At 37.2% G+C, this 23,120-nt stretch overlaps 1 protein-coding gene across 1 annotated transcript in view; it reads left to right on the top strand.

Moving 5' to 3' along the window:
- The window catches only part of DNAJC1 (DnaJ heat shock protein family (Hsp40) member C1), a 224,284-nt gene that overhangs the window by 186,201 nt on the left and 14,963 nt on the right, over window positions 1–23,120 (top strand). The window contains exon 9 of the mRNA XM_060659191.3: window positions 7,530–7,649. Within this exon, the coding sequence (XP_060515174.3) occupies window positions 7,530–7,649 (120 nt within the window). The remainder of the gene's footprint in view (window positions 1–7,529; window positions 7,650–23,120) is intronic.

Here is a 23,120-nt window from a genome sequence, read left to right as displayed (position 1 = left end):
TTCCACCACTAGGTATTTACCTAAGAAGAATTAAAACGTAGGACCGCTGTGACCATTATAAATAAACGTCCAAGCAGCTGTATTCATAATACGTGATAGGGGTGCCTGAGGGGCTCAGGTGGTTAAGGGCCCAACTTCAGCTCGGGTCATGATCTCACGGTTCGTGAGTTTGAGCCCTGCATCAGGCTCTGCAATGACCGTGCGTAGCCTGTTTAGGGTTCTGTCTCCCTCCCTGCCCCTCCCCCACTTGTGCATGCATGTGTCTGCGCACGCGCCCTGTCTCAAAATAAATAAACTTTAATAATAATAATGATATGTGATAACCAAGAGCTAGCAGCTACCCAAATAAATGTCCATCAGCAGGAGAATGGATAAATTGTGATACAGATCTTTTTTCTGATACGTGTTATGGAATATTTGCTCCTACTTTGTGGCTTTCCATTTCATTCTTTAAATAGTTTCTTTGAAAGACCAACAGTTTAGGGGCGCCTGGGCGGCTCATTCAGTTGAGTGTCCGACTTTGGCTCGGGTCGTGATCTCGCGGTCCATGGGTTTGACAGCATTGGGCCCTGTGCTGACAGCTCAGAGTCTGGAGCCCGCTTTGGATTCTGTGTCTCCCTCTCTCTCTGTCCCTTCCCCGCTCATGCTCTCTCTGTGTCTTAAAAATAAAAACGTTAAAAAAATTCTTTTAAAGACCAAAAGTTTAATTTTAGCAAAATTCAAATATTTGTGGTTTTACCATTTTAAAGGTATTACATGTATTAAATGGTATTCTGATGCTGAGAGAAAGTTGCCAAAACCTCTCTACGATGAAGGAGTCTCTGGGGGGCACTAACAGGAGTAGGAGTGTCTGTCATTTTGCATTTTGGATGGGTTCTAGAGCCCTTTCCTAAAGGGGACCCTACTCAAGAAGAGCCAGTTTGCAGCAAACAGCATAAAAGTATTTAAGTAAAATATGTAAAGGAGAAATGTGTTTCTTCCAGAATACAGAAAGGCCTAAAAGAAGTTGTGGGTGCTGAGAGAATCCGTAGCTGTTTCTGGACAGCATTATGGGTGGAGCAGACCTCTCAGTATACCAATTAATTTTCAAGACTTTAACCAAGGTGGCAAGACATTACCTTTTGTATGAGGCAATGGCCCATTTCATTTTGGTGAGCTCCTTTGTCTGCCTTGAATGAGTATGTCAAATGAATCTCCTCATGGGAAGAAGTCATCAGTGTAATGTCATACTTGTCTTCCTGAAAGAATCAGGAAGTAGTTAAGATCTTGTCCTTAAAGACTGTGAGGACAAGGCTGATGAGGTACCCCATGGTAGTTGGGTAGAAGTGTACCATACTTTGGAGGTGAGATAAACTGCAGTCAAGAGGCTGTTGAAACAGTCACTGAACAAAACATATTCACTAAATCTATAATAGCAAAATATTTACCAATTGCTAATTGGATAAAGTCAGTAACTGCAATAATATTGGCTATGGGGACCTTAATGAGGCCCACAGCATTTAGCTTGAGGTAATCTACCATGAGGCACCATTCATTCATTCATTCATTCAAGAGCAGGCCAAACTGAGCTGACAATAAAAGTAAAGGCAACAAAAACAAAAATAAACAAGTAGGACTACATCAAACTAATCCACTGAATGGGAGAAAATATTTGCAATTCGATATCTGATCCAAAACATTAAAGAACTCAATACAACTCAATAGCAGAAAAACAATGATTAAAAAATGGACAGAGGATCTAAATAGACATTCTTCCAGGAAGACCTATAGATGGCCAACAGGTACATGAAAAGATGCTCAACATCACTCATCATCAGGAAAATGCAAATCAAAACCACAATGAGATATCACCTCACACTTGTTAGAATGAGTAGTATCAAAAAGACAAAGAAGTAACACATGTTGGCAAGGATGTGAAGGAAAGGGAACCTTTGTGGGCGCTGTTGGCGGGAAGGCAAATTGGTGCAGCCACGATGGAAAACAGAATGGAGATTCCTCAAGAAATTAACACTCGAACTACTATATGATCCAGCAGTTCCACTTCTGGGTTATTTATCTGAAGGAAAATGAAAATGCTAACTCAAAAAGATATGCACCTCCACATTTACTGCACCTATTGTAAATAATAGCCGAGATACGGAAACAACACAAGTGTCCATTGACAGATGAATGGATAAAGAAAATATGATACACACACAGACACACACAAGAAAATATTATTTAGTCACTAAAAAAAGGAAGTCTTGCCATTTATGACATGGACAGCCCTTGAGGGCATTATGCTAAGTGAAATAAATCAGAGTAAGGCAAGTACCATATGATCGCATTTATATTGGAATCTAAAACAGAACAAAACGAAGCTCATAGATACAGAGAACAGATTGGTTGTTGCCAGAGGGGGAGGGTAGGGAGTAGGTGAAATGGCTGAAGAAGATCAAAAGGTACAAACTTCCAGTTATAAAATAAGTCCTGGGGGACTTAGTTAAGCATCTAACTCTTGATTTATGTCATGATCTCCTGGTTCGTGGGTTTGAGCCCTGTGTCAGGTCTGCGCTGACAGCATGGAGCCTGCTTGGAATTCTCTCTCCCTCTCTCTCTGCCCCTCTCCCCCGCAAAGATAAAGAAATAATCTTAAAAAAATCTTTTTCATATAAAGAAAGAAATAAGCCCTGGGATGTAATTTATAGCATGACAACTATAATTAATACTGTATTGCATATTTGAAAGTTACTAAGAGTACATCTTTAAAGTTCTCATCACAAGAAAACAAAATACTGTAACTATATATGGTGACAAACGTTACTAGACTTACCGTGATCATTTCTTAATACAGTTGACTCCTGAACAACACGGGGATTGGGGTGCCAACCCACTCACCCCCACCTTGTGCTCAGTTGAAAACCCACTTATAACTTGACTCCCCAAAAACTTAACTAACTAGAGAACAAATGTTATTAAAATCATAAGGAAAAGAAAATACACTTACAGGACTGTACTGTATTAAAAAAAAAAACTCCGTGTATAAGGGGACCCATGCAGTTCCAACCCGTCAAATCATTGTGTTGTACACCTGGAACGAATATAATGTCTGTAATTATACCTCAGTTTAAAACTATCCCTCCAGTAGCTTTATGTATCATGCAGAGTAAATGAGCTAGAGTCCTTGCAGTGGCCTCTCAGGCCTTATATGATTTTATCTTCTTACTTCTCTGGCCTCCTCTCCTCTCCCTGCCCCCTTTGCTTGCTTTGCGCCAGCTTCCCTGCTCATCTCACTATTCCTCAAGCATCCTGGACATGCTCCTGCCGCAAGCCCTTTACAATTTGCTGTTTCCTATCCCAGAGTAATCCCAGAGTATCATCGGTCACTGTGTGTCAAATCACCACAACACTTAGTGGCATAAAATAGTTTTTAAAGGATCAAACATCCTTGGGTCCGTTTCTCAAGAGGGATTTATTTACTGTTGCTTCCCCCAAAAGGAGGTAAAAAGAAATTTGAACTGTATGCATGGTCTTGGGCAAAGTTTCTCAAACTATCTGTAGTAAAGACCCAGGTGTAGAATATTTTTCTTTCCATCTGTTGCTGACCCACCTGTAGTCCTATTGTGCCCACACTTCACGTGACCCATCATGGTAGTCTGACAACATCTCACCGTCTTATATTGTTTAAAAGAAGAGTTTACTGCTCACATACTTGGTTGTCGCAGCAGCGTTAATGTGCTGTTTCTAATCCGTACCCGAAGTTTCTGGACTTACTTGGTCATGGATTGGTGACAAACTGGTTGCAGGCTGGCACCAGCACATGGATCACACTTTAGGATTGCTGGTCCAGAGGAGACCTCTTTCTGGGAAGGTAGCTAAATCATAGATGAGGAGACCTTTCTGGGCACGACATGAAGCGATTACTGGTAAAGGGTCACAGCCTTAGAACAACAGTTTGGGATGAGTTACAAGCTTTTCTTTAAAGAAGAGTTTCACTTCCTAAGAGTGAAAAAACATTTGAAGAGATAAGCTTTTAATTTTTTTTTTTTTTTAATATTTATTTTTGAGAGAGAGAGAGAGTACAAGCGTGGTAGGGTAGAGAGAGGGAGACACAGAATCCGAAGCAGGCTCCAAGCTGTCAGCACAGAGCCTGATGTGAGGCTCGAACTCAAGAACCATGAGCCGAAGTCGGAAGCTTAACTGACTGAGACACCCAGGCACCCCTGGGTTTTTTCTTTTACATACAATTTGTCCACATATATAGTCAAGAGCACGTAAATGCTCAATTTTTAAGTTGGAAAGGAAAACTGTATAGGTGAAAGTCAAATATACATTCTGAAACACAAAGTCAGTATAGAATGTGGATTTGGAAGGTAGATTATTAGATTTGCCATCCATATTACTAGGTATACATTATTAGATCTGATAATATCTGATATTTTAACTGGGTGATGGTATTTACAAGGACATTATTTCTTAGGTAGAATTTATGAATTGAGTTGAATCTACTAAAAACTGTTGAATCCAAAATTGTAAGTTTTATAGTTATATAAATAATGGTCATTAGTAGGTCATGTGGATAGAAATATTCATTAGTGAGTTTTACTATTAGATAGAAATGGATCTTTTGTCCTTACAATAGGAAAATATAATAAATAAGCCCATATAAATTTCTTTTAATTTGGCCCTAAGTTTCAGTACCAAATAAATTGCAGGACACTTGGTAATTAACATTTGATGGTCTCCAGCTGTGAGGGGGAAGGTGCATATGAGTTACTCAAAACATAAGAGTGTGCTTTTCCTCTATAGCTTCCAACTCCTATCCCCCAAGAATAGTAAGGATTTTCAAAGGCATCAAATCTTTGAACATATGTGGCTTTATGACAAAAATCTATCCCAAAGGGATATTATTTGGGAATACAATTTAAATTTTCCTATGAGCTCTTACTTTAGGAGATCTATTTGGGGATCATTACATAAAAATCGCGAATAATTTGAAAACTTACTTTTTATTTTTTATTCAGTATGGAGATTTATTCCCAGAGTGGGGCTTTTCTGATGCAAAATTGGAATGCTGGTGTAGTCACAACAGCTGTCCCCACACCATGTGGTATCTTCCATTACTTTACTGTAGAGATGAATTTTTGGCCCAGTGTCTCAGTAATATTGGACACACATGGTTTTAAGTGGCAAAGCAGTATGCTTATGCATTCATTTGACTTTCACAGCTACAGTTGGCTCCAGAGTAGAACAAGGAGAATACATTCACACCATGGCCACCCTCACGGCTGCTGTAGGAACTGGATCACAGTAGGCTCAGTTGCTTCTAAAGACACAACTAACTATTGCCGAGGAATTACACATTCACCAAAGTGCCTTACAGCTGTAGGAGAGAGAATAATGAATTGCTAAAAGGATTCTTTCAAAGATTTCAGATTATGGGCCTAGTTATTATCGATCCAGTTTTTTTATATTAATAATGAAAAAAATCACAGCCATGAAATAACCAGGAAACTAAAGGGAAAGACTGTCCTAGCAGTAGATGATTTTTCAGAATACCAGTCCAAATACTTAAAATTTTCCCTTCCCAGGGAAAAAAAAAGTGGCACTGTTCTTTTACACTCATCTTATTAACAAAGACTTAAAATCTGATTGATTTTTAATGCCCATTGTCCATATATGCAGCATATGTGGAAAGCCAATCTACTAAAAATTGGAATTATTTTAAAGAATTACTTCATTAATGTTTCGGCTTTTTAGAAAGAAAAGTATTTCCTTGAAAATCCAGTTATGTCCCTCTAATATCTGAGTATGAATTTTTCCCCTAAATAAAGGGAAAAACAAGCAAGAAGAAAAAAGCTTCAGTGTAAATTTTCAAATTATCTGATAAGGAGCATTAGATTTCTGATATTCATTAAATATCAAAGAAATTCTGACCATACCCTATGTGGGCTACCTTTTTATAGAAGTGAATTTATGCCTGTATCGTACGGATTGTACTGATGAATATGTTTGAGGCTTTCAGCTTTTAGTGGATACAAAATAGAATGATTGATAAAATCCTCCCTACTATTGGCTATTATTTCCTGACTCTTAAGTGGCAGGTTGTATTTATGCCAATTTATCTGCTTCAGGGAACATTCTTGATAGCAGAACAAAGTGAATAAAAGTAGTTTGCTTTGCAAATGAATGCAAATGGGAGAGCCTTTCGGAAAGCCCTTTAACAGGGGCAGTGCGCTTTGATTACGAGTGAAGCTGCCGTTTGGACATGGTGAAAAGAGCACGCTTGAACCATTGATTGGGGGAGACAGTAAAAAGTCAGGAAGGGCCCCGTTAAGCTTGCAGTGAGGCAGGCGGATGTCAGTGCGGTTAGAGCACAGTGGGAGAATGACAGCGAGGATTAGTGTCAGGGAGAAGCTTTGCTGTAGCTGTGGAGATCGTCCCTGGGGTCACTCACCTCTGACTGTTGTTCTGTGCTGACGGTTCTGTAATGCAAACGGCCTGATGTATGCTGTTCATTATCGGAAATGGTGATTAGAAAAGGTATTTGTCTCCAAGGTTCCCTTCTTTCTTGTTTCTTTCTTTTTAATTAAGGAAAATAAGGTGGGCTTCCTTCATTTCTCTGCTGACTCCTAGAGTATTGTTTAATACCAGAGTGGCTGCAGCCTCTGGGAGGGAGTAGTTTCGTGCTAAAATCTCATGTAAAACAACTGTAACGTGGTTATTTGTTCCTCAGTGGTAGGTTCTTTTGCTTGGCTCAGCTTTAGGTTTGACCAAGTAGTAGTGCTGATAAAATGCAGAGAATATGCTTGCTCTTAGAATTTTTGCTTTTGGAAAAAAGATTTTATAATCTTTCGGTTATTTTGTAACTCGGTTTAACAGATCAACTTTTAGAAGCTATTTACCTTCTCAGAAATGAAGTGTTGCTTTGCTTGGACTTGAAATGGCTTAAGTCTTGGTTGTAGGCATGTCTCATTTTATTTCTGTTCCAAGTTTATTAAAACGCTACGTTTGAGAAGCTAAACTTTTTGGAAATGCACGATTTTTAGAATGAAATAGTGTTACGCAGAATGAACAAAAACTATCTTTGTCTCAGTTCTGATTCTAAATCAGCACATTTACTTGTTCACCTTTTCATCTTCGCTTATAAGGTGTTTTGTTTTCTTCAAAGCATAATTTTTCTTAAAACTTGAAGACCTTTTATAGTGACCTTACATGAGGCATCTGTGAGAGCAGCAGTGACACACAATGCATTTCATAGTCTTTGAGAGTCGTTCCTACTTTAATGCAAAACTGCTTTTTTTAGTGTCTTCAAAAGCCTGACTTCACAATATTTCTGCTTTCTTATTTCGTATACATAGGAAAATTTAAAAGGCTGCTGGAGCTTTGCATTCTAATGTTAAATATGCAACTCAAAGCTTTATCTAAACTACTGGACACATGTTAATACTGTTTTTGTAGAAAACAAATTGCCAGTGGTTTGTTTCACAGGCTTATTAAATGTTTTGGCAAACGTTCTCTAAATTATCTTTTTCTGTAATGTTTTGCAGGCACCTGAATGGACAGAAGAGGACCTCAGCCAGCTGACAAGAAGTATGGTTAAGTTCCCAGGAGGGACCCCAGGTCGATGGGAAAAGATTGCCCACGAATTGGGTCGATCGGTGACAGATGTGAGTTCACTCAGATTTGCATTGTATGAGAGTGACAAACCAGAACAAGCCAACTATGTAGAAGACAGACATAGATGCATCCGACATTCTCTTCGGAGAAAGGCTACAATCCTTTTAGGACCTGGAAGTGAACCATTAACGAAATAAGCAAGAAGCAGATGTCAGCCAGTCCCCTGGTCCACAATTAACAGCTGTGTGAGGAATTCTAGTGTTTAGAGACTTAAGCTACAGTAACCTAACCACAGAAAACAATGCTGGTTTTTGTGTTTAAAGTGACCCCTTTAGCTGTGGAAAAGATAGTTCTCAGACTGATCAGGATTAGAGAAGTTATATTTCAGCTGGATCTTTTTAACATTGAAGAACAGATTGCTATAGGTATTTGATCGGGTGGTTTGCATTAATTTAATCATCAATATTCTTATGTTTGCCTTTTTATTTCAAGGATGGTACCTACTATCCATTTTGACAAGTTGCTTAACCACAACAAAATTATATATATGAACAAATATATAATATAATATATATAACATATATAATATGCATATGTGTGTGAATGAATCTATAGATGAATGACTGCCTATACCCAACATTTAAAAGACTAAGTATTTGCCTGGAAGGTTTGAATTTAACACTTTGGATGCTTTTTATTCAGTAAACTTAGGGCAGAGAATCTTATAAAAGCAACTACCACAGTACCTGACATGTACTAAATAGAAATTCAGAAAAATTTTTATTTTTATCAGTATGAGCCTTATTTTCATAAATGATAGTAAATATTCTTTACCATATAAATCAGTAATTTACCGAGTTTACTTTAAATAAACCCTATACACCTAAAATATTTCAGGGGTTACTGAAAGCAAAGTTCAAGTGTCCTTTTCAATTCTGTTAGTATACCTTTGAGTCTTTTGATAATGAACAGTTTTAAAACCCTGCAAAATGATTAACACAACTACCCCCCCCCAAAAAAAACTCAGCTTGTTACATAAATGCTGAAAGTTATTTTTCATAGTGAGCTTCCACTATTTAATTTATAAACAAACTTACAAAACATTACCGTCAATCTTTTTATTTATTTATTTATTTATTTATTACCCTTTGGATAGGAGCTGCTTTGAGAATTTTAAATTATAGATATGAATTTTTTACTACCATGTAGGTCTTTTAAAAATCACATTTAAAAGACTGAATTTTTATGTGATGTTTTGCATTATTTTGGTTTCAAAGTCTCATCATGTGAAAAAATAGCTCTAGTATCTTGTAACATTTTTTTTTTCTTGGTGTTACATGAGGAGACCCATTATCTTAGGTAACTGGAGAAGAACCTTAAGGATACCTTTTCTTCTGCTAAGAATGTTAGTGGGCTATGCATTTTATTACCTTGTTTCTAGGTTGCTTGTAAAAGATAAATTAATAATGCCTTATCAGTAAATATCTGACCAAATTAAAGATATTCCATAGTTTTGGGGGTTTCAAGTACTATGACCCTGTAATTATACAACTACTGTTAATATAATGATTAATAAAAATTACTGAAATAATTTTTAGAAAGTTATAAAACAAACTGGTTTAAAAGGGCCCTAAACTTTTAGTTTTAATGGGAAAGAATGTTTCATTAATTTAGTGTCTCCTTTGAAGGCAGCACTGCCTTTAAATAAGATTTCTGGGAGACCTCGTAGTTAAAAATGCCCAAGAAAGGCAATTGAACACAGCGATATTTTAAGTTGTCATTAAAATCTGGCTAAATTTGTATCTGTGTTTTTAAAAAGAGAAAGTTTAAATGCTAAGAACAGACATGATGTAACCAACACAGCCTTGAGAATGGCTAATTAGTATCAGAAATCTAGAAAATCTATACATAACCTAGTAGTCTTAGTGCGGTCTTAGTATAGGCAAAGACATCTTTCCAAACTTTTGTAAATTCATCCCATATGTTTCCATTGTTTTTCTTCTAGACTTCCCCAGGGGAGACTGAATCCATGTCTGCAATAGATATTTTTCCTTTTACCATAGAAGTAGCAAACATGACTTCTGGGAATTTTTTTTCCCTCCAAGTACTCTATTTGCATAATACCAAAAGTACCTTGAACATAAATATTTTAGTAAATCCAAACTTTTTTGGCACCAAAAAATGCCCTTGTAACGAACTTTTCTTCTAGTACAGCATGTACATTTTTTTCATTCTGTATTTTCATTCTGTGTCATTTTCATAGCTGGACTACACATTTCACATCATAACCGCCCCCCTTCAACACACACAAATCTCTCTCTAAAAGAGAGCAGGTGTCAGAAGACTCAGATAACTCATTTTAGTGAACACACAGTGAATTACACTGAAGCAGCTAAAGTAGGTTGAACTAATACAGTTCCTTCAGTACAATGTCAAGTGAAAGTTGACCATGCTTGAGAAGATCACTTATAGTTCTTTTTGGCTTATGGCGTTAATTAGATTTGTTTTCATTAAGTATTTAATTATGGGGACAACCCCAAGTTCAATTTGCTGTCATCAGAACCTCTTCTTACTGACCTAGTCACCTGTGCCAACTCTCCCTGGTCTGCACATCTGTTCCTTGACCCGTTTTTGTTTTTTTGTTTTGCTAACTTTGTAGTTTCGGGTTTAGTTCTCTTTCCTTCAAGAGACAATTGACCTTTTTTCAGGGAGGGGCAAGAGTGTACTCTTGGTGGGATCTATATATTCTTTATTGGGATTGACAGATTACAATGAAAAACCATTTGATTCTTCAATTTAAAAGAGTTTCCAGTGTATTAATTGTCACAGTCAACAAGTTGCTAAATTCTACTCTGGATAAACACAAGCAATGTGATTGCCTTTGTAAAAAATTAATGCAAAGTGTATTTTAACTCAGATATATCAAAAGTATAAGACTTCCTTTATTACAGATTAAGTATTTTAAACGTTAATGTATGCCTTTCAGCAGATGATTTTGATAATGACAAAGGATACTCAAATTGTAAAAACAACAAAGAAAACAAAAACTGGCACGTAAAACCAACCTTAATGTGATTATTAACTGCAGGCTTTCTAGATTAAGGTCAGGGAGCCTCAGATTTCTTGCTTGGGAAGTAATATCATTCTCTTGCCTGAAAGGATGTAAACTGATTCTGCTTCTCTCTGTGGCCACTAATCTCTTGCATTCTGGTTGTGATAACAGACTGATTGGAGATTTTCTGCCTGCTTGGAAAAGGCCCAGGTAGGCAGCCAAACAAAAAACAGGTGAATAGATTTAGACAGACTTTTATAATTAGCTTAATGCCACAGTGAGAGGTAAGAGGTGTGTAGTTAGATAAGCATCCCCATGTGCACGTGAAAAAGAGGAGGGAAAAATCATAAAATTCCCAAGTGTGTTTTATATAGCTACAGCTAGAGAGGGGATACTCTTGGGATTCGTATGTAATGGCAGTTGTTCTAAAAATATGTAAGTGGAATTTTATTCAATAGAAAATAAACTTTACAGTTTATCAGTGAATTAAATATATACTACATAGTAATTACGTATTTAATATATATAGTAATTATTTTGGCAAGTATATTACTGCCATTACTTTTAGAGTTAGGCTAGACCTACATGAGTTGTAAAGATCACAAGGACTGCTCCCCTGCCCTCTTCCATCCAAGTACTAACCAGGCCCGACCCTGCCCTCTTAACCAGGCTTCCTGCCCTAGCACACTTCTCTTGGTTTGGGCCTGACCTCATCCTCTGGTCCCTCTCCTCCCTCACCTTCCCAACCTCAAGACCTTTAAAGGCATTTGAATCTTAGAAAGGAATAGGGCCTTTATCCCTTTCTTCTACTACATGAGTCACTAGCTAACTTAATAACCAATTTTCAAACTAATATTAATAGACGATAATTTAATGTGTTACCAAACACACACATGTATTTTAATAGGAGCCTTCAGGTTCTTATCCCAAGTATATGAATGATTGGAATAAGAATTTCAGGCAACTTGATTGCCTGTTTAAAGGAAAGAGAAGACAGTAATAGGACCTTTCGGGGTCCCATCAGACAAAATTACATAATTAATTGCTTAATCTGTCTACTGACCTGGTTAGACTTTTTCTGTAATACGGCTTCTGGGCCAAAGGTGTGTAAATGTGCATTCCACGTCACCATTTCTGTCTCAACATTGAGTAACGTCACACACAGAACAGGATGGCTAAATTATACATTCACTACATGAGCATAACATTGCAAAAATCAGTTGAGATCAAACCAACATTTTTAACTGTCTTAACTGATAATATTGGTTATTCCCTCATTCATCTTTATGCTATTTTATATTTTTAAAACATTTAAACACTCCTTATTTTACTTGACCTTCACAACAGCATGGGGAGAGAGAGAGGCAGCCATTATTTATCTCCATTTTACAGTTGTGTAAACTGCTGAGACCTTTGTTCAAGGTGACACAACTACTAGAGAGTTGAGGCAACACTAGATAGTTTGGTTCTTCATCTCATATGTTCCTGTCACCATTTAATGTTGTTTATTGCTGTGTGTATGAAAAATATTTTTATTTTAGAGAGCACACGGGCAGGGGAGAGGGGCAGAGGGAGAGAGAGAATCCCAAGCAGGCTCCATGCTGAGTGCAGAGCCTGATGTAGGGCTTGATTTCATGACCCTGGGATCATGACCTGAGCCAAAATCAACAGTCGGATGCTTAACCAATGAGCCACCCGGATGCCCCTGAAGAGCACTTTAAATATGTCTAGAGACTTTTACCATTAGACCTTTTTTGGTAAAACTCTACGTTCATATAAAAAATAAACTTTTAAAAGTACACTTAAGTAGGGACGCCAAGATGGTGGGATCGAGCCCCACGTGGGGCTCTGAGCTGAGAGTGTGGAGCCTGCTTGGGATTCTCACTCTCTCTGCCCCTCCCCCACTCGTGCTCACACACTCTCAAATAAACTTTAAAAAATATACACTCAAAAAAAATTTATCTCATCAGCCATAATAAAAATTATTTCTATAAACATTTGTCATATATAATTCTAGACTTTAGTCTTCCTCTAGGTATGAGTATATATAATTTTAACACTATTAATCAGTATCCTGTCCTTTACACTATGAAACATGAGCTACCTTTCATGACACTTCATTTTTCTAAACACAGAATACTTTGTTGTTTTGATATAATTAAGGAGTATCATACTGATTGTCATTTAAATTGCTTCCTTTTTTGCTGTTTTACGGGATTGTCCTTTTTTTTTTCATTCTACTTTCCACTTACTTGTGTTTTTGTAGCTTGTATTCCTAGAAGTAGAGCTGCTTGGTTCAAGACTATGGATGTTTTGGGGCACCTGGGTGGCTCAGTTGGTTAAGCATCTGACTCTTGATTTTGGCTCACATCATGATCTCATGGTTCATGAGTTTGAGTCCTGTGTCAGGCTCTGCAGTGACAGCATGGAGCCTGCTTGGGATTCTCTCTCTCTGCCCCTCCCCCACTCACACACACACACACACACACACACACACACACACACACTCCCTCTCTCTCTAAATAAGTAAACTTAAAAAAAATATATATATGGATGTTTTTAGGACTTTTGATGGCTTTAAAATTGGGCTCCAGAGAGGTTATAACAATACACGATGCCACTGGTAGTATATGAGAGAGGTCACTTCCTCGTAATCTTACCAACACTGAATGTTATTTTTTTTTTTAAGTTTATTTATTCTTAGAGAGAGGGAGGGAGAGAATCCCAAGCAGGCTCTGCACTGCCAGTGCAGAGCCCAACACTGGGCTCGAACTCACGAACGCGAGACTTTAACTTGAGTGGAAATTAAAGCGGAAGCTTAAACAACTGAGCCACCCACGTGCCCCGGATGTTATTATTTGTTTTTTATCGTTGCCTGCCAAATAAGTGAAAAGTGCTACAGCACTGATTTTTGTATATTGCCTCCTTACATATTGGTCTGATTTCAAATAGAGTTTGTGTTAATTCGTTAGAATTTTAGGATAGACCGTCCTATCATCTGCATATACTTTGGCATTTTCTTTATCTTATTTCTTATTTGACTGTATTACGTAGCTATTCCAGAGAAATATCATATTACAGTAATAGTGATTAGTGCAGACTTCTTGTTCAACGTTATAGTAAAAAAACCTAATGTTTGGCCATTAATTTTAATATCAGTCATTGATATAAGAGATATATTATTACGCTGAGGAAATTTTATTCCGTTTTTCTAATTCTAATTCATTACAATTGTGCTCGGGAGTAGATACGAAATTCTAACAATACTTTTTTGACATAAATTGACATGATCATACAATTCTTCTCATATGACCTAATGAGGATCTTTGTATTTCCAAGATAGACTTTACTTGGTCATATAATACTCTTCTTTAATAAACACCTGGATTTGATTAGTTAATAATTTAAGATTCTTGCATATATGTATATGTTTTGTTAATTGGATATCTTTAGGTAGGGTTATACCAACCTTCTAGAATTAGTCAATTATACTAGCCTTCTAGCATCTGGAGGGTCAAGAAAGTATTGAATTCATAAAACAGGAAAAAGGAAAGGATGTTGTGGGGGAAAAAAATCAGGACAAAAATAAGTATCCAAATAAATGAAGTAGAATGGTTGAAGGTTATCAAGAAAATCTACTGTGAAGCAGAACTTTAAAAATGTTAAACTATTATAGAAAAGATAAGAACTACAGGGAATCGGTCCAAGAGGTCCAAACCTGATTAAAAGGAGTTCCAGTGAGAGAGAGACATGAGAGATGCATGAACATTATTCAGTAAACAGAAATGAAGTTTCCAGAGAGAGCAGTTTGTAAGAGCTGTCCAAAGTCAAGTTGGATACATGGAAAAGCTCCTGGGAAATTTTATGAACACTGAGATTACACAGAAGATCTTTAAAGCTTCTAGGGAGAAGAAACATCCAAATAAGGCCAATCAGAGTGACATCAAATTGCTTTGCAACTCTAGGTTCTGGGACACAAGGGAACAATGCCTTCACTGTTCTGAGGAGAAATAGCTCTGAATCTAGAACAGACCAAATGTGATAGTTAAATACATAAGGCAAGGAGTATCTAAGGATTATTCCTTCTTAGAAAGTTCCCTGAGATTGTACTCTAGCAAAAACAAAACAAAAACAAAAAGGCTGAATAAATTTTAAAAAGAGAAAGACATGGAATCCAAGGATCCAACCCAATGAACAGGAATCCCAAGACCCCACAGTGATATAATAGGCCCAAAGCGCAATACAGTAAAACCTTGGTTTGTGAGCATAATTCATTCCAGAAACATTCTTGTAATCCAAAGCACTTGGATATCAAAGTGAATTTCTCCATAAGAAATGATGGAAACTCAGATGATTTGTTCCACAACCCAAAAATGTTCTTATAAAAATGATAATACTGTAACATAATACAAAATAATAAAAAAAAAAAAATACAACGTATAGGGAAAAATAAGCAAATTAACCTGCAGAACCTTTGTGACTAGTGTGAGGGAGACAAGAGAGAGGAGGGTTATCGTGTGGGATGACTTTCACTATCACTAATGGAATCACTGCTATCTATTGGCTCAGTGGAATCTTTTTCTTTTCATGAAACTTTAATAAGGAACCTATCCAATGACACTTGTTTTTGCCTCCTTTTGGGAATTTTGCAGAAATGTGACCTAGCACTGTCATTAAACAGATTCATGGCTCGTACTGCTACAGCCTTATTCGGATGGTGCTTTTCTACAGAAGTTTGCTCTGTTTCATACATTTTACACATCTCCCTAATCTCATTTGAAGCGAGGGATTCCTCCACCTTTTTCTCCTCCTCCTCTGCAGACCAGATGCAGATGTAGACTTCTCATAGAATCTTGCAGTTTCAGCCACTTGAATCTCTCAGTCATACTTCTTGGTGATTACCATCTTAACTTTCACTGTAATCATCTCCTTCTTCTTACTCACTTTCTTTTCAACCTTTTTCTGCATGAGGGCTGTTGTATATGCTCATGTGGATGTTGAGTACAGTGCCATATTAATAAACTTGCAATATACTGTATTTAATGTAACTGACAATAAGGCAACAGAGGAAAGGGTCTATATCTGCAGGCAGCCTGACCTAGAATGAAGCAAAGCATTCCTAAGCTTACTCTTGTGGGGAAGAGCAAAGGACTGTCCATAGGTGCTTTGAAGTGACAAAAAATATACTAGTGTGGGCACCTTCCGATGTTCTGAAAAATCACTAATTTCTGCCAAACACCATGGCCTGAGACCGAGCATCCGAGCATGGGAGATGAACACCCACAATGCCGAGTGAGAGAGAGAGAAGAACCATTAGCTCAGTTGTGATCATGTGGTGTTCGGCATACGTACTACTCGTATTGCAAGACATCGCTCGTTTATCAAGTTAAAATTTATTAGAAATGTTTGCTCATCTTGTGGAACACTTGCAGAACAGGTTACTCGCAATCCAAGGTTTTACTGTATGTTCACGTTGAAGTAGGAGAATGAAGGATTGTTTGAGAGCAACCCTTAAAGAAAGGGAAATTTTATGGACTAGATAGTATGGCTGAAAACTTGGAAAAACTTTTATATATGGAAAAAGGCAACCAGAAACTCCACAGACAACAGAAAACCATACAAAAAAGGCAAAGTCTAAATTTAAGTATACTAGAAAGTAGAGTAATACAGCCAAATAATTTGATATTGCGACCATTCTCCTTTGAGTAGCACAAGAAGTGTGTTCACAGCACAGTACTTGTCTCTACAGTGAGTAATATGTACCAGATCATAATTTATAAGATCTTACAAAATGGCTTTTCATATTTGAAACATTTTATGTGTTTAACAGATGGTTTTCCAATTTTTAAAATCAACAAGTTGCAGAAGACGATGGCAAGTTGCCCAGCAACAATTTGTCCAAGTCCCCCAAACCTCTGCTCTAAGTTACTAATTTCTTTTCAGAGGAACATAATCGAAATGATGTGTGTTCATAGGAGCTCTTATTCACTTTTCCCTTCTACTGCGCTGAAATACAAAATTTGCCTGCAGCCAAGCTACAACCTTGCAGGCAAAGACAACAGCCCCAAAGATGGTGGCAAAGCACAGTGGAAAGAACCTGGGGATGGAGTAAAAGGAAAATTGTAGATAGTGACAAGATAAAAAAATATATATATACAACAGATTAAGAGGTAAGAGACTGAAGGGAATTGCAGTTAAAAGTGGGGTTCTGAGGAAGGTCTCTCAAATGGGTAATATAGGAGCAGGGACACAAAGCAAGTAAAGGAGCAAGGTTGTCTGAGAAAAAGTGTTCGAGGTAGAAGATTAGGCACTTACAAAAGCTTTAAGACCAAGGACATCCGTGGGGTGTGCAGAGTCTAGCATAGAGGTCAATATGGCTGACAGAGTGAGTAGGACAGGATTACAGAAGATGAGGACAAGAGGCAGTGGAGGGCCAGATGATATAGGACCTTGCTGGCCAGGATAAAGATCCTGGATTTTACTCTGAGTGAGATGGTTACAGCACTGGAAGATTTTAAGTAAAGGAGTGTAAGATCTAAACAGGTCATTCTGACTACTTTGTGGAGAAGACACCATAGCAGGGAAAGTGTGTGAAGGCAGGCCAAGTAAAAGGCTATTTCTGTTGTTCTTGCAAAAGATAATGGTAGTTTGGTCCAAGGGTTATTGGGAGAGGTGGGAAAAAGAAGTTTAACTCAAAGCATACACACATGCACACACACGCACACACTGTAATCTTCAGAAGAACTGTGAACATAAATTATTGCCTCAGGGTGTAGGGTACATTGCTTTTCATCGTAAGCCCTTGTTGGTTACTGCTTTTCTTTTTTAAGCTATGAACATGTATTATCTTGATTTTTAAAACTATTTTTAAAAATCTAAGGAAACAGAATATGTTACCTTTAGTGTTTTTCTGTATCAGTGTATATATACCTACCTGACTCTTCATTTTTTTAATTATAAAGGCTTTATTGATTTACAGAAATAGGAAAAACAATCCTAAAATTTGTATGGAACTACAAAGGACACCAAGTAGCCAACACGATCTTGAGAAAGAAGAACAAAGCTAGAGGCATCAAACTTCCTGATTTCAAAATATATTACAAAGCTACAGTAATTAAAACAGTGTGGTACTCACATAAAGATGATGAGCAGACAATGGAACAGAATAGAGAGCCCAGAAATAAATACACATATATACAGCTAACTGATCTTCAACAAGGATACCAACTGTACACAACGAGGAAAGAGTAGCCTCTTCAGCAATGATGTTAGGAAAATTAGATATCCACATGCAGAAAAATGAAACTGGACTCTTTCACCATGTAAAAAGTCAACTCAAAATGGATTAAAAAGTCAAACATAAGATCTAAAACTAAAACTCTTAGAATAGGGGAAAGCATCATGACACTGGTCTTGGCATTGATTTCATTGATATAATACCAAAAGCACAGGCAACAAGAACTAAAATAAGTGGGACCATATCAAACTAAGAAGCTCTGCACAGCAAAGAAAACAATTCAAAGAGTGAAGGGTAACCTACAGACTGAGGGAAAATATTTGCAAACCTTATATCTGGTAAAAAATTAATCTCTAAAATATATAAGACTTTCCAACAACTCAATAACCAAAACATCTACATTACTTATAAAGCGAATCAGGAAGTTAGCACAAGACACTCTTTTTTAAATGGTTAAGATGGGCACTTTTATTATTTCTTATATTTTTCTGTCCAGAGAAAACATAGAAAAATTTAGACATTGGAGAAATAATAAGAATGAAAAGTGGCACCTGGGTGGCTCAGTTGGTTAACTATCTGACTTCAGCTCAGGTCATTATCTCATAGTTTGTAAGTTCAAGCCCCATATCAGGCTCCGTGCTGACAGCTCAGAGTCTGGAGCCTGCTTCAGATTCTGTGTCATCTTCTCTCTCTGCCCCTCCCCTGCTCGTGCTCTCTTTCTCTCTCTTTCTCCCAGACAGAGACCCCACAAAAAAGGAGAATTGCAGGCCAATATCCCTGATGAACATGGATGCACAAATTCTCAACAAGATACTAGCAAATTGAATTCAACAGCATATAAAAAGAATTATTCACCATGACCAAGTGGGATTCATTCCTGGGCTGCAGGGCTAGTTCAATATTTGCAAATCAATGTGATACACCACATTGATAAAAGAAAGGATAAGGGGCGCCTGGGTGGCTCAGTCGGTTAAGCGGCCGACTTCAGCTCAGGTCATGATCTCGCGGTCCGTGAGTTTGAGCCCCGCGTCGGGCTCCGTGCTGACAGCTCAGAGCCTGGAGCCTGTTTCAGATTCTGTGTCTCCCTCTCTCTGACCCTCCCCCATTCATGCTCTGTCTCTCTCTGTCTCAAAAATAAATAAACGTTTAAAAAAAAAAAAAAAAAAAAAGAAAGGATAAGAACCATATGATCCTGTCAATAGATGCAGAAAAAGCATTTGACAAAATGCAACATCCTTTCTTAATAAAAACCCTCAAGAAAGTCGGGATAGAAGGAACATACCTAAGCATCATAAAAGCCATATATGAAAAGCCCACAGCTCATATCATCCTCAATGGGTAAAAACTGAGAGCTTTCCCCCTGAAATCAGGAACACGACATGGATGTCCACTCTCACCACTGTTGTTTAACGTAGTGTTGGAAGTCCTAGCCTCAGCAGACAACAAAATGAAATAAAAGGCATCCAGATTGGCAAAGAAGTCAACCTTTCACTTTTCACAGATGACATGATACTCTACATGGAAAACCCAAAAGACTCCACCAAAAACCTGCTAGAACTGATACATGAGTTCAGCAAAGTCATAGGATATAAAATCAATGTACAGAATCAGTTGCATTTCTATACACCAATAATGAAGCAACAGAAGGAGAAATCAAGAACTCGATCCCATTTACAATTGCACCAAGAACCATAAAATACCTAGGAATAAACCTAACCAAAGATGTAAAAGATCTGTATGCTGAAAACTAATTAAGGAAATTGAAGAAGACACAAAGAAATGGAAAAACATTCTATATTCATGGATTGGAAGAATAAGTGTTGTTAAAGTGTCAGTACTACCCAAAGCTATCTATACATTCAATGCAATCCCAATCAAAATTGCACCAGCATTCTTCTCAAAGCTAGAACAGAAAAATCCTAAAATCTGCATGGAACCACAAAAGACCCTAAATAGCCAAAGTAATGCTGAAAAAGCAAAACAAAGCAGGAGCCATCACAATCCCAGACTTTAGCCTCAACTACAAAACTGTGATCATCAAGACAGTATGGTATGGCTCAAAAACAGACACATAGACCAATGGAATAGAATAGAGAACCCAGAATTGGACCCACAAATGTATGGCCAATTAATCTTTGACAAAGCAGGAAAGAGTACCCAATGGAAAAAAGACAGTCTCTTTAGCAAATGGTGCTGGGAAAACTAGACAGCAACATGAAGAAGAATGAAACTGGACCACTTTCTTACCATACACAAAAATAAACTCAAAATGGATACAAGACCTAAATGTGAAATAGGAAACCATCAAAACCTTAGAGGAGAAAATAGGCAACAACTTCTTTGACCTCAGCCACAGCAATTTCTTGCTGGACACATCCCCAAAGACAAGGGAATTAAAAGCAAAAATGAACTATTGGGACCTCATCAAGATAAAAAGCTTCTGCACTGCAAAGGAAACAATCAGCAAAACTAAAAGGCAACCAACAGAATGGGAAAAGGTATTTGCAAATGACATATCGGATAAAGGATTAGTATCCAAAATCTATAAGGAAACTTACCAAACTCAACACCTGAAAAACAGTTCAGTTTTTCGGATTGAAAATGGAAAGAAATGGGCAGAAGACATGAACAGACACTTTTCCAAAGAAGACATCCAGATGGCCAACAGACACATGAAAAGATGCTCAGCATCACTCATCATCAGGGAAATACAAATCAAAACCACACTGAGATACTATCTTACACTAGTCAGAGTGGCTAAAATTAACAATTCAGGAAACAACAGATGCTGGCAAGAATGTGGAGAAATGGGAACCCTCCACCGTTGGTAGGAATGCAGACTGGTGCAGCCACTCTGGAAAACAGTGTGGAGGTTCCTCAAAAAATTAAAAATAGAACTACCCTATGACCCAGCAATAGCACTACTAGGAATTTATCCAAAGGATACAGGAGTGCTGATTCGTAGGGGCATGTGTACCCCAATGTTTACAGCAGCGCTTTCAACAATAACCAAATTATGGAAAGAACCTAAATGTCCATCAACTGATGAATGGATTAAGAAGATGTGCTGTGTATACATATATATGTGCGTATATATATTTGAATGTGTATATATATGTGTATATATGTACATATATATGAATATGAATATATTGAATATATATGTGTATATGAATACTACTTGGCAATGAGAAAGGATGAAATCCTGCCATTTTCAGCAACGTGGATGGAACTGGAGGGTATTATGCTAAGTGAAATAAGTCAGTCAGAGAAAGACAGATATCATATGTTTTCACTCGTATGTGGAACTTGAGAAACTGAACAGAAGAACATGGGGGAAGGGAAGGGGAAAAAAATAGTTACAGAGAGGGAGGGAGGCAAACCATAAGAGACTCTTAAATACAGGGACCAAACTGAGGGTGGATGGGTGGGGGGAGCAGGGTAGAGGGGAGAAGGGGGGATGCGCATTGAGGAGGGCACTCCTTCCAATGCCAGTGTTGGAATGAGCACTGGGTGTTGTGTGTAAGTGATGAATCAGGGGAATCTACCCTCAAAACCAAGAGCACACTGTATACACTGTATGTTAGCCAACTTGACAATAAATTATATTTAAAAAATAAACACTAAAAAATAAATAAAGATAAAAGAAAAGAATGAACACTGCTTTCTACCAGTGGGAAACATTCTCAGGTAGTTTATTTAATGTTCAGATAACAGAGTGCCCTCTGTACTTGAAAGGTACAGTAGTTCTCAGTTATAATGAGTGCTCAGTTCATATTAGAGAGTTGGCCAAAATTAAATACAACTGAATGAAAATATGAACTTCAGTTACACAATTTTTAATATTAGAGTAATACTTAAAATGTCATCAAATCAGCCAGAATTTGAAAAATAGGATTTGAGATTATCACTAGTAGTCATCATTTATTTTCTGAGTTATCTGAAGATGCCAGGAATTGAGGATACACTTTATATAGCTCAGAAAATTGGAAAATTCTTCTGTATATTGAGAGTTACATGGTGGCATATTTATACTCCTCTGATCCTAGTTGTACCTTATGGAATATAATTTTCATTTTACTATTTTAATTTTCTTTTACTTTCATCAGTGTTTTCACTAGAAGGAATAAAACCTATTTTGGATTTTTTTCATCCATCCCAACCTATGCCATATGTCCCAGATTTGATTGTAGAGCCCCTATTTCATAAGAATTTTAAAGATAAATTTAGCCATAGCTATATTAAGAAGAAGGATTATAAAATGTTTCCTACTTGGAATCAGAACATGGGAAAGCAAATTTTCCTACAATTCTACAATCCATGTAACTGTTAAAACACATGTATAATTTTTTTAATGTTTGTTTATTTTTGAGAGAGAGCACGAGACTACATCTTCTACAATTGCACATGATATAAAAGCAGAATGAGTAACTGAAATTTTCATTATGGAATATGGGGGAATAATAACACTAAACATTCAAAACTAAATACACACATGTGCTATTGAAGTCATCCAGATCTAAAGGAGAGAGAGAGATTTGGTGATGACCATGTCACCTCCAATGTCATCTCTGCAGATAACATGATATTATATATAGAAGACCCTGAGGACCCCACCAAAAAATGGTTAGAACCAATCAACTATTTCAGTAAATTTTCACGATACAAAATCAGTACACAAAAATCAGTTGTGTATCTGTATATGAACAACATACTATCAGAAAGAGAACTTAAAACAATTCCATCTACAATAGCATCAAAAAAGTAAAATACTAGGAATAAATTTAACAAAGGAGACAAAAGACCTGCATGCTGAAAACTACAAGACATTGATGAAAGAAATCAAAGAGGACACAAATAAATGGAGATATATTCTGTACTCATGAATTGGAAGAAATAATATTGTTAAAATGCCCATACTACCCAAAGCAATCTACAGATCCAATATACTCCCTATCAAAATTCCACTGGCATTCTTCACAGAAATAGAACAAACAATCCTAAAATCAGTATGGAACCCCAAAAGACCACCAGTAGCCAAAATAATTTTGAGAAGAACAAAGCTGGAGGCATCACACTTTCAGTTTTAAACTATATTACAAAGCTGTAGTAATCAAAACAATATGGTACTAGCATAAAAACAGACAAACTGATTAACGGAACAGGGTAGAGGCTACAAAGAAACCCACACATATATGGTCAACTAATCTTTGGCAAAGAATATACAATGAG

The sequence above is a fragment of the Panthera onca genome, chromosome B4 (assembly GCF_046562875.1).
Source record: "Panthera onca isolate mPanOnc1 chromosome B4, mPanOnc1 haplotype 2, whole genome shotgun sequence".
Classification (NCBI taxonomy): domain Eukaryota; kingdom Metazoa; phylum Chordata; class Mammalia; order Carnivora; family Felidae; genus Panthera; species Panthera onca.
Note: the sequence above shows the minus strand (reverse complement) of the source record. Positions and strands in the feature narration are given on the sequence as shown.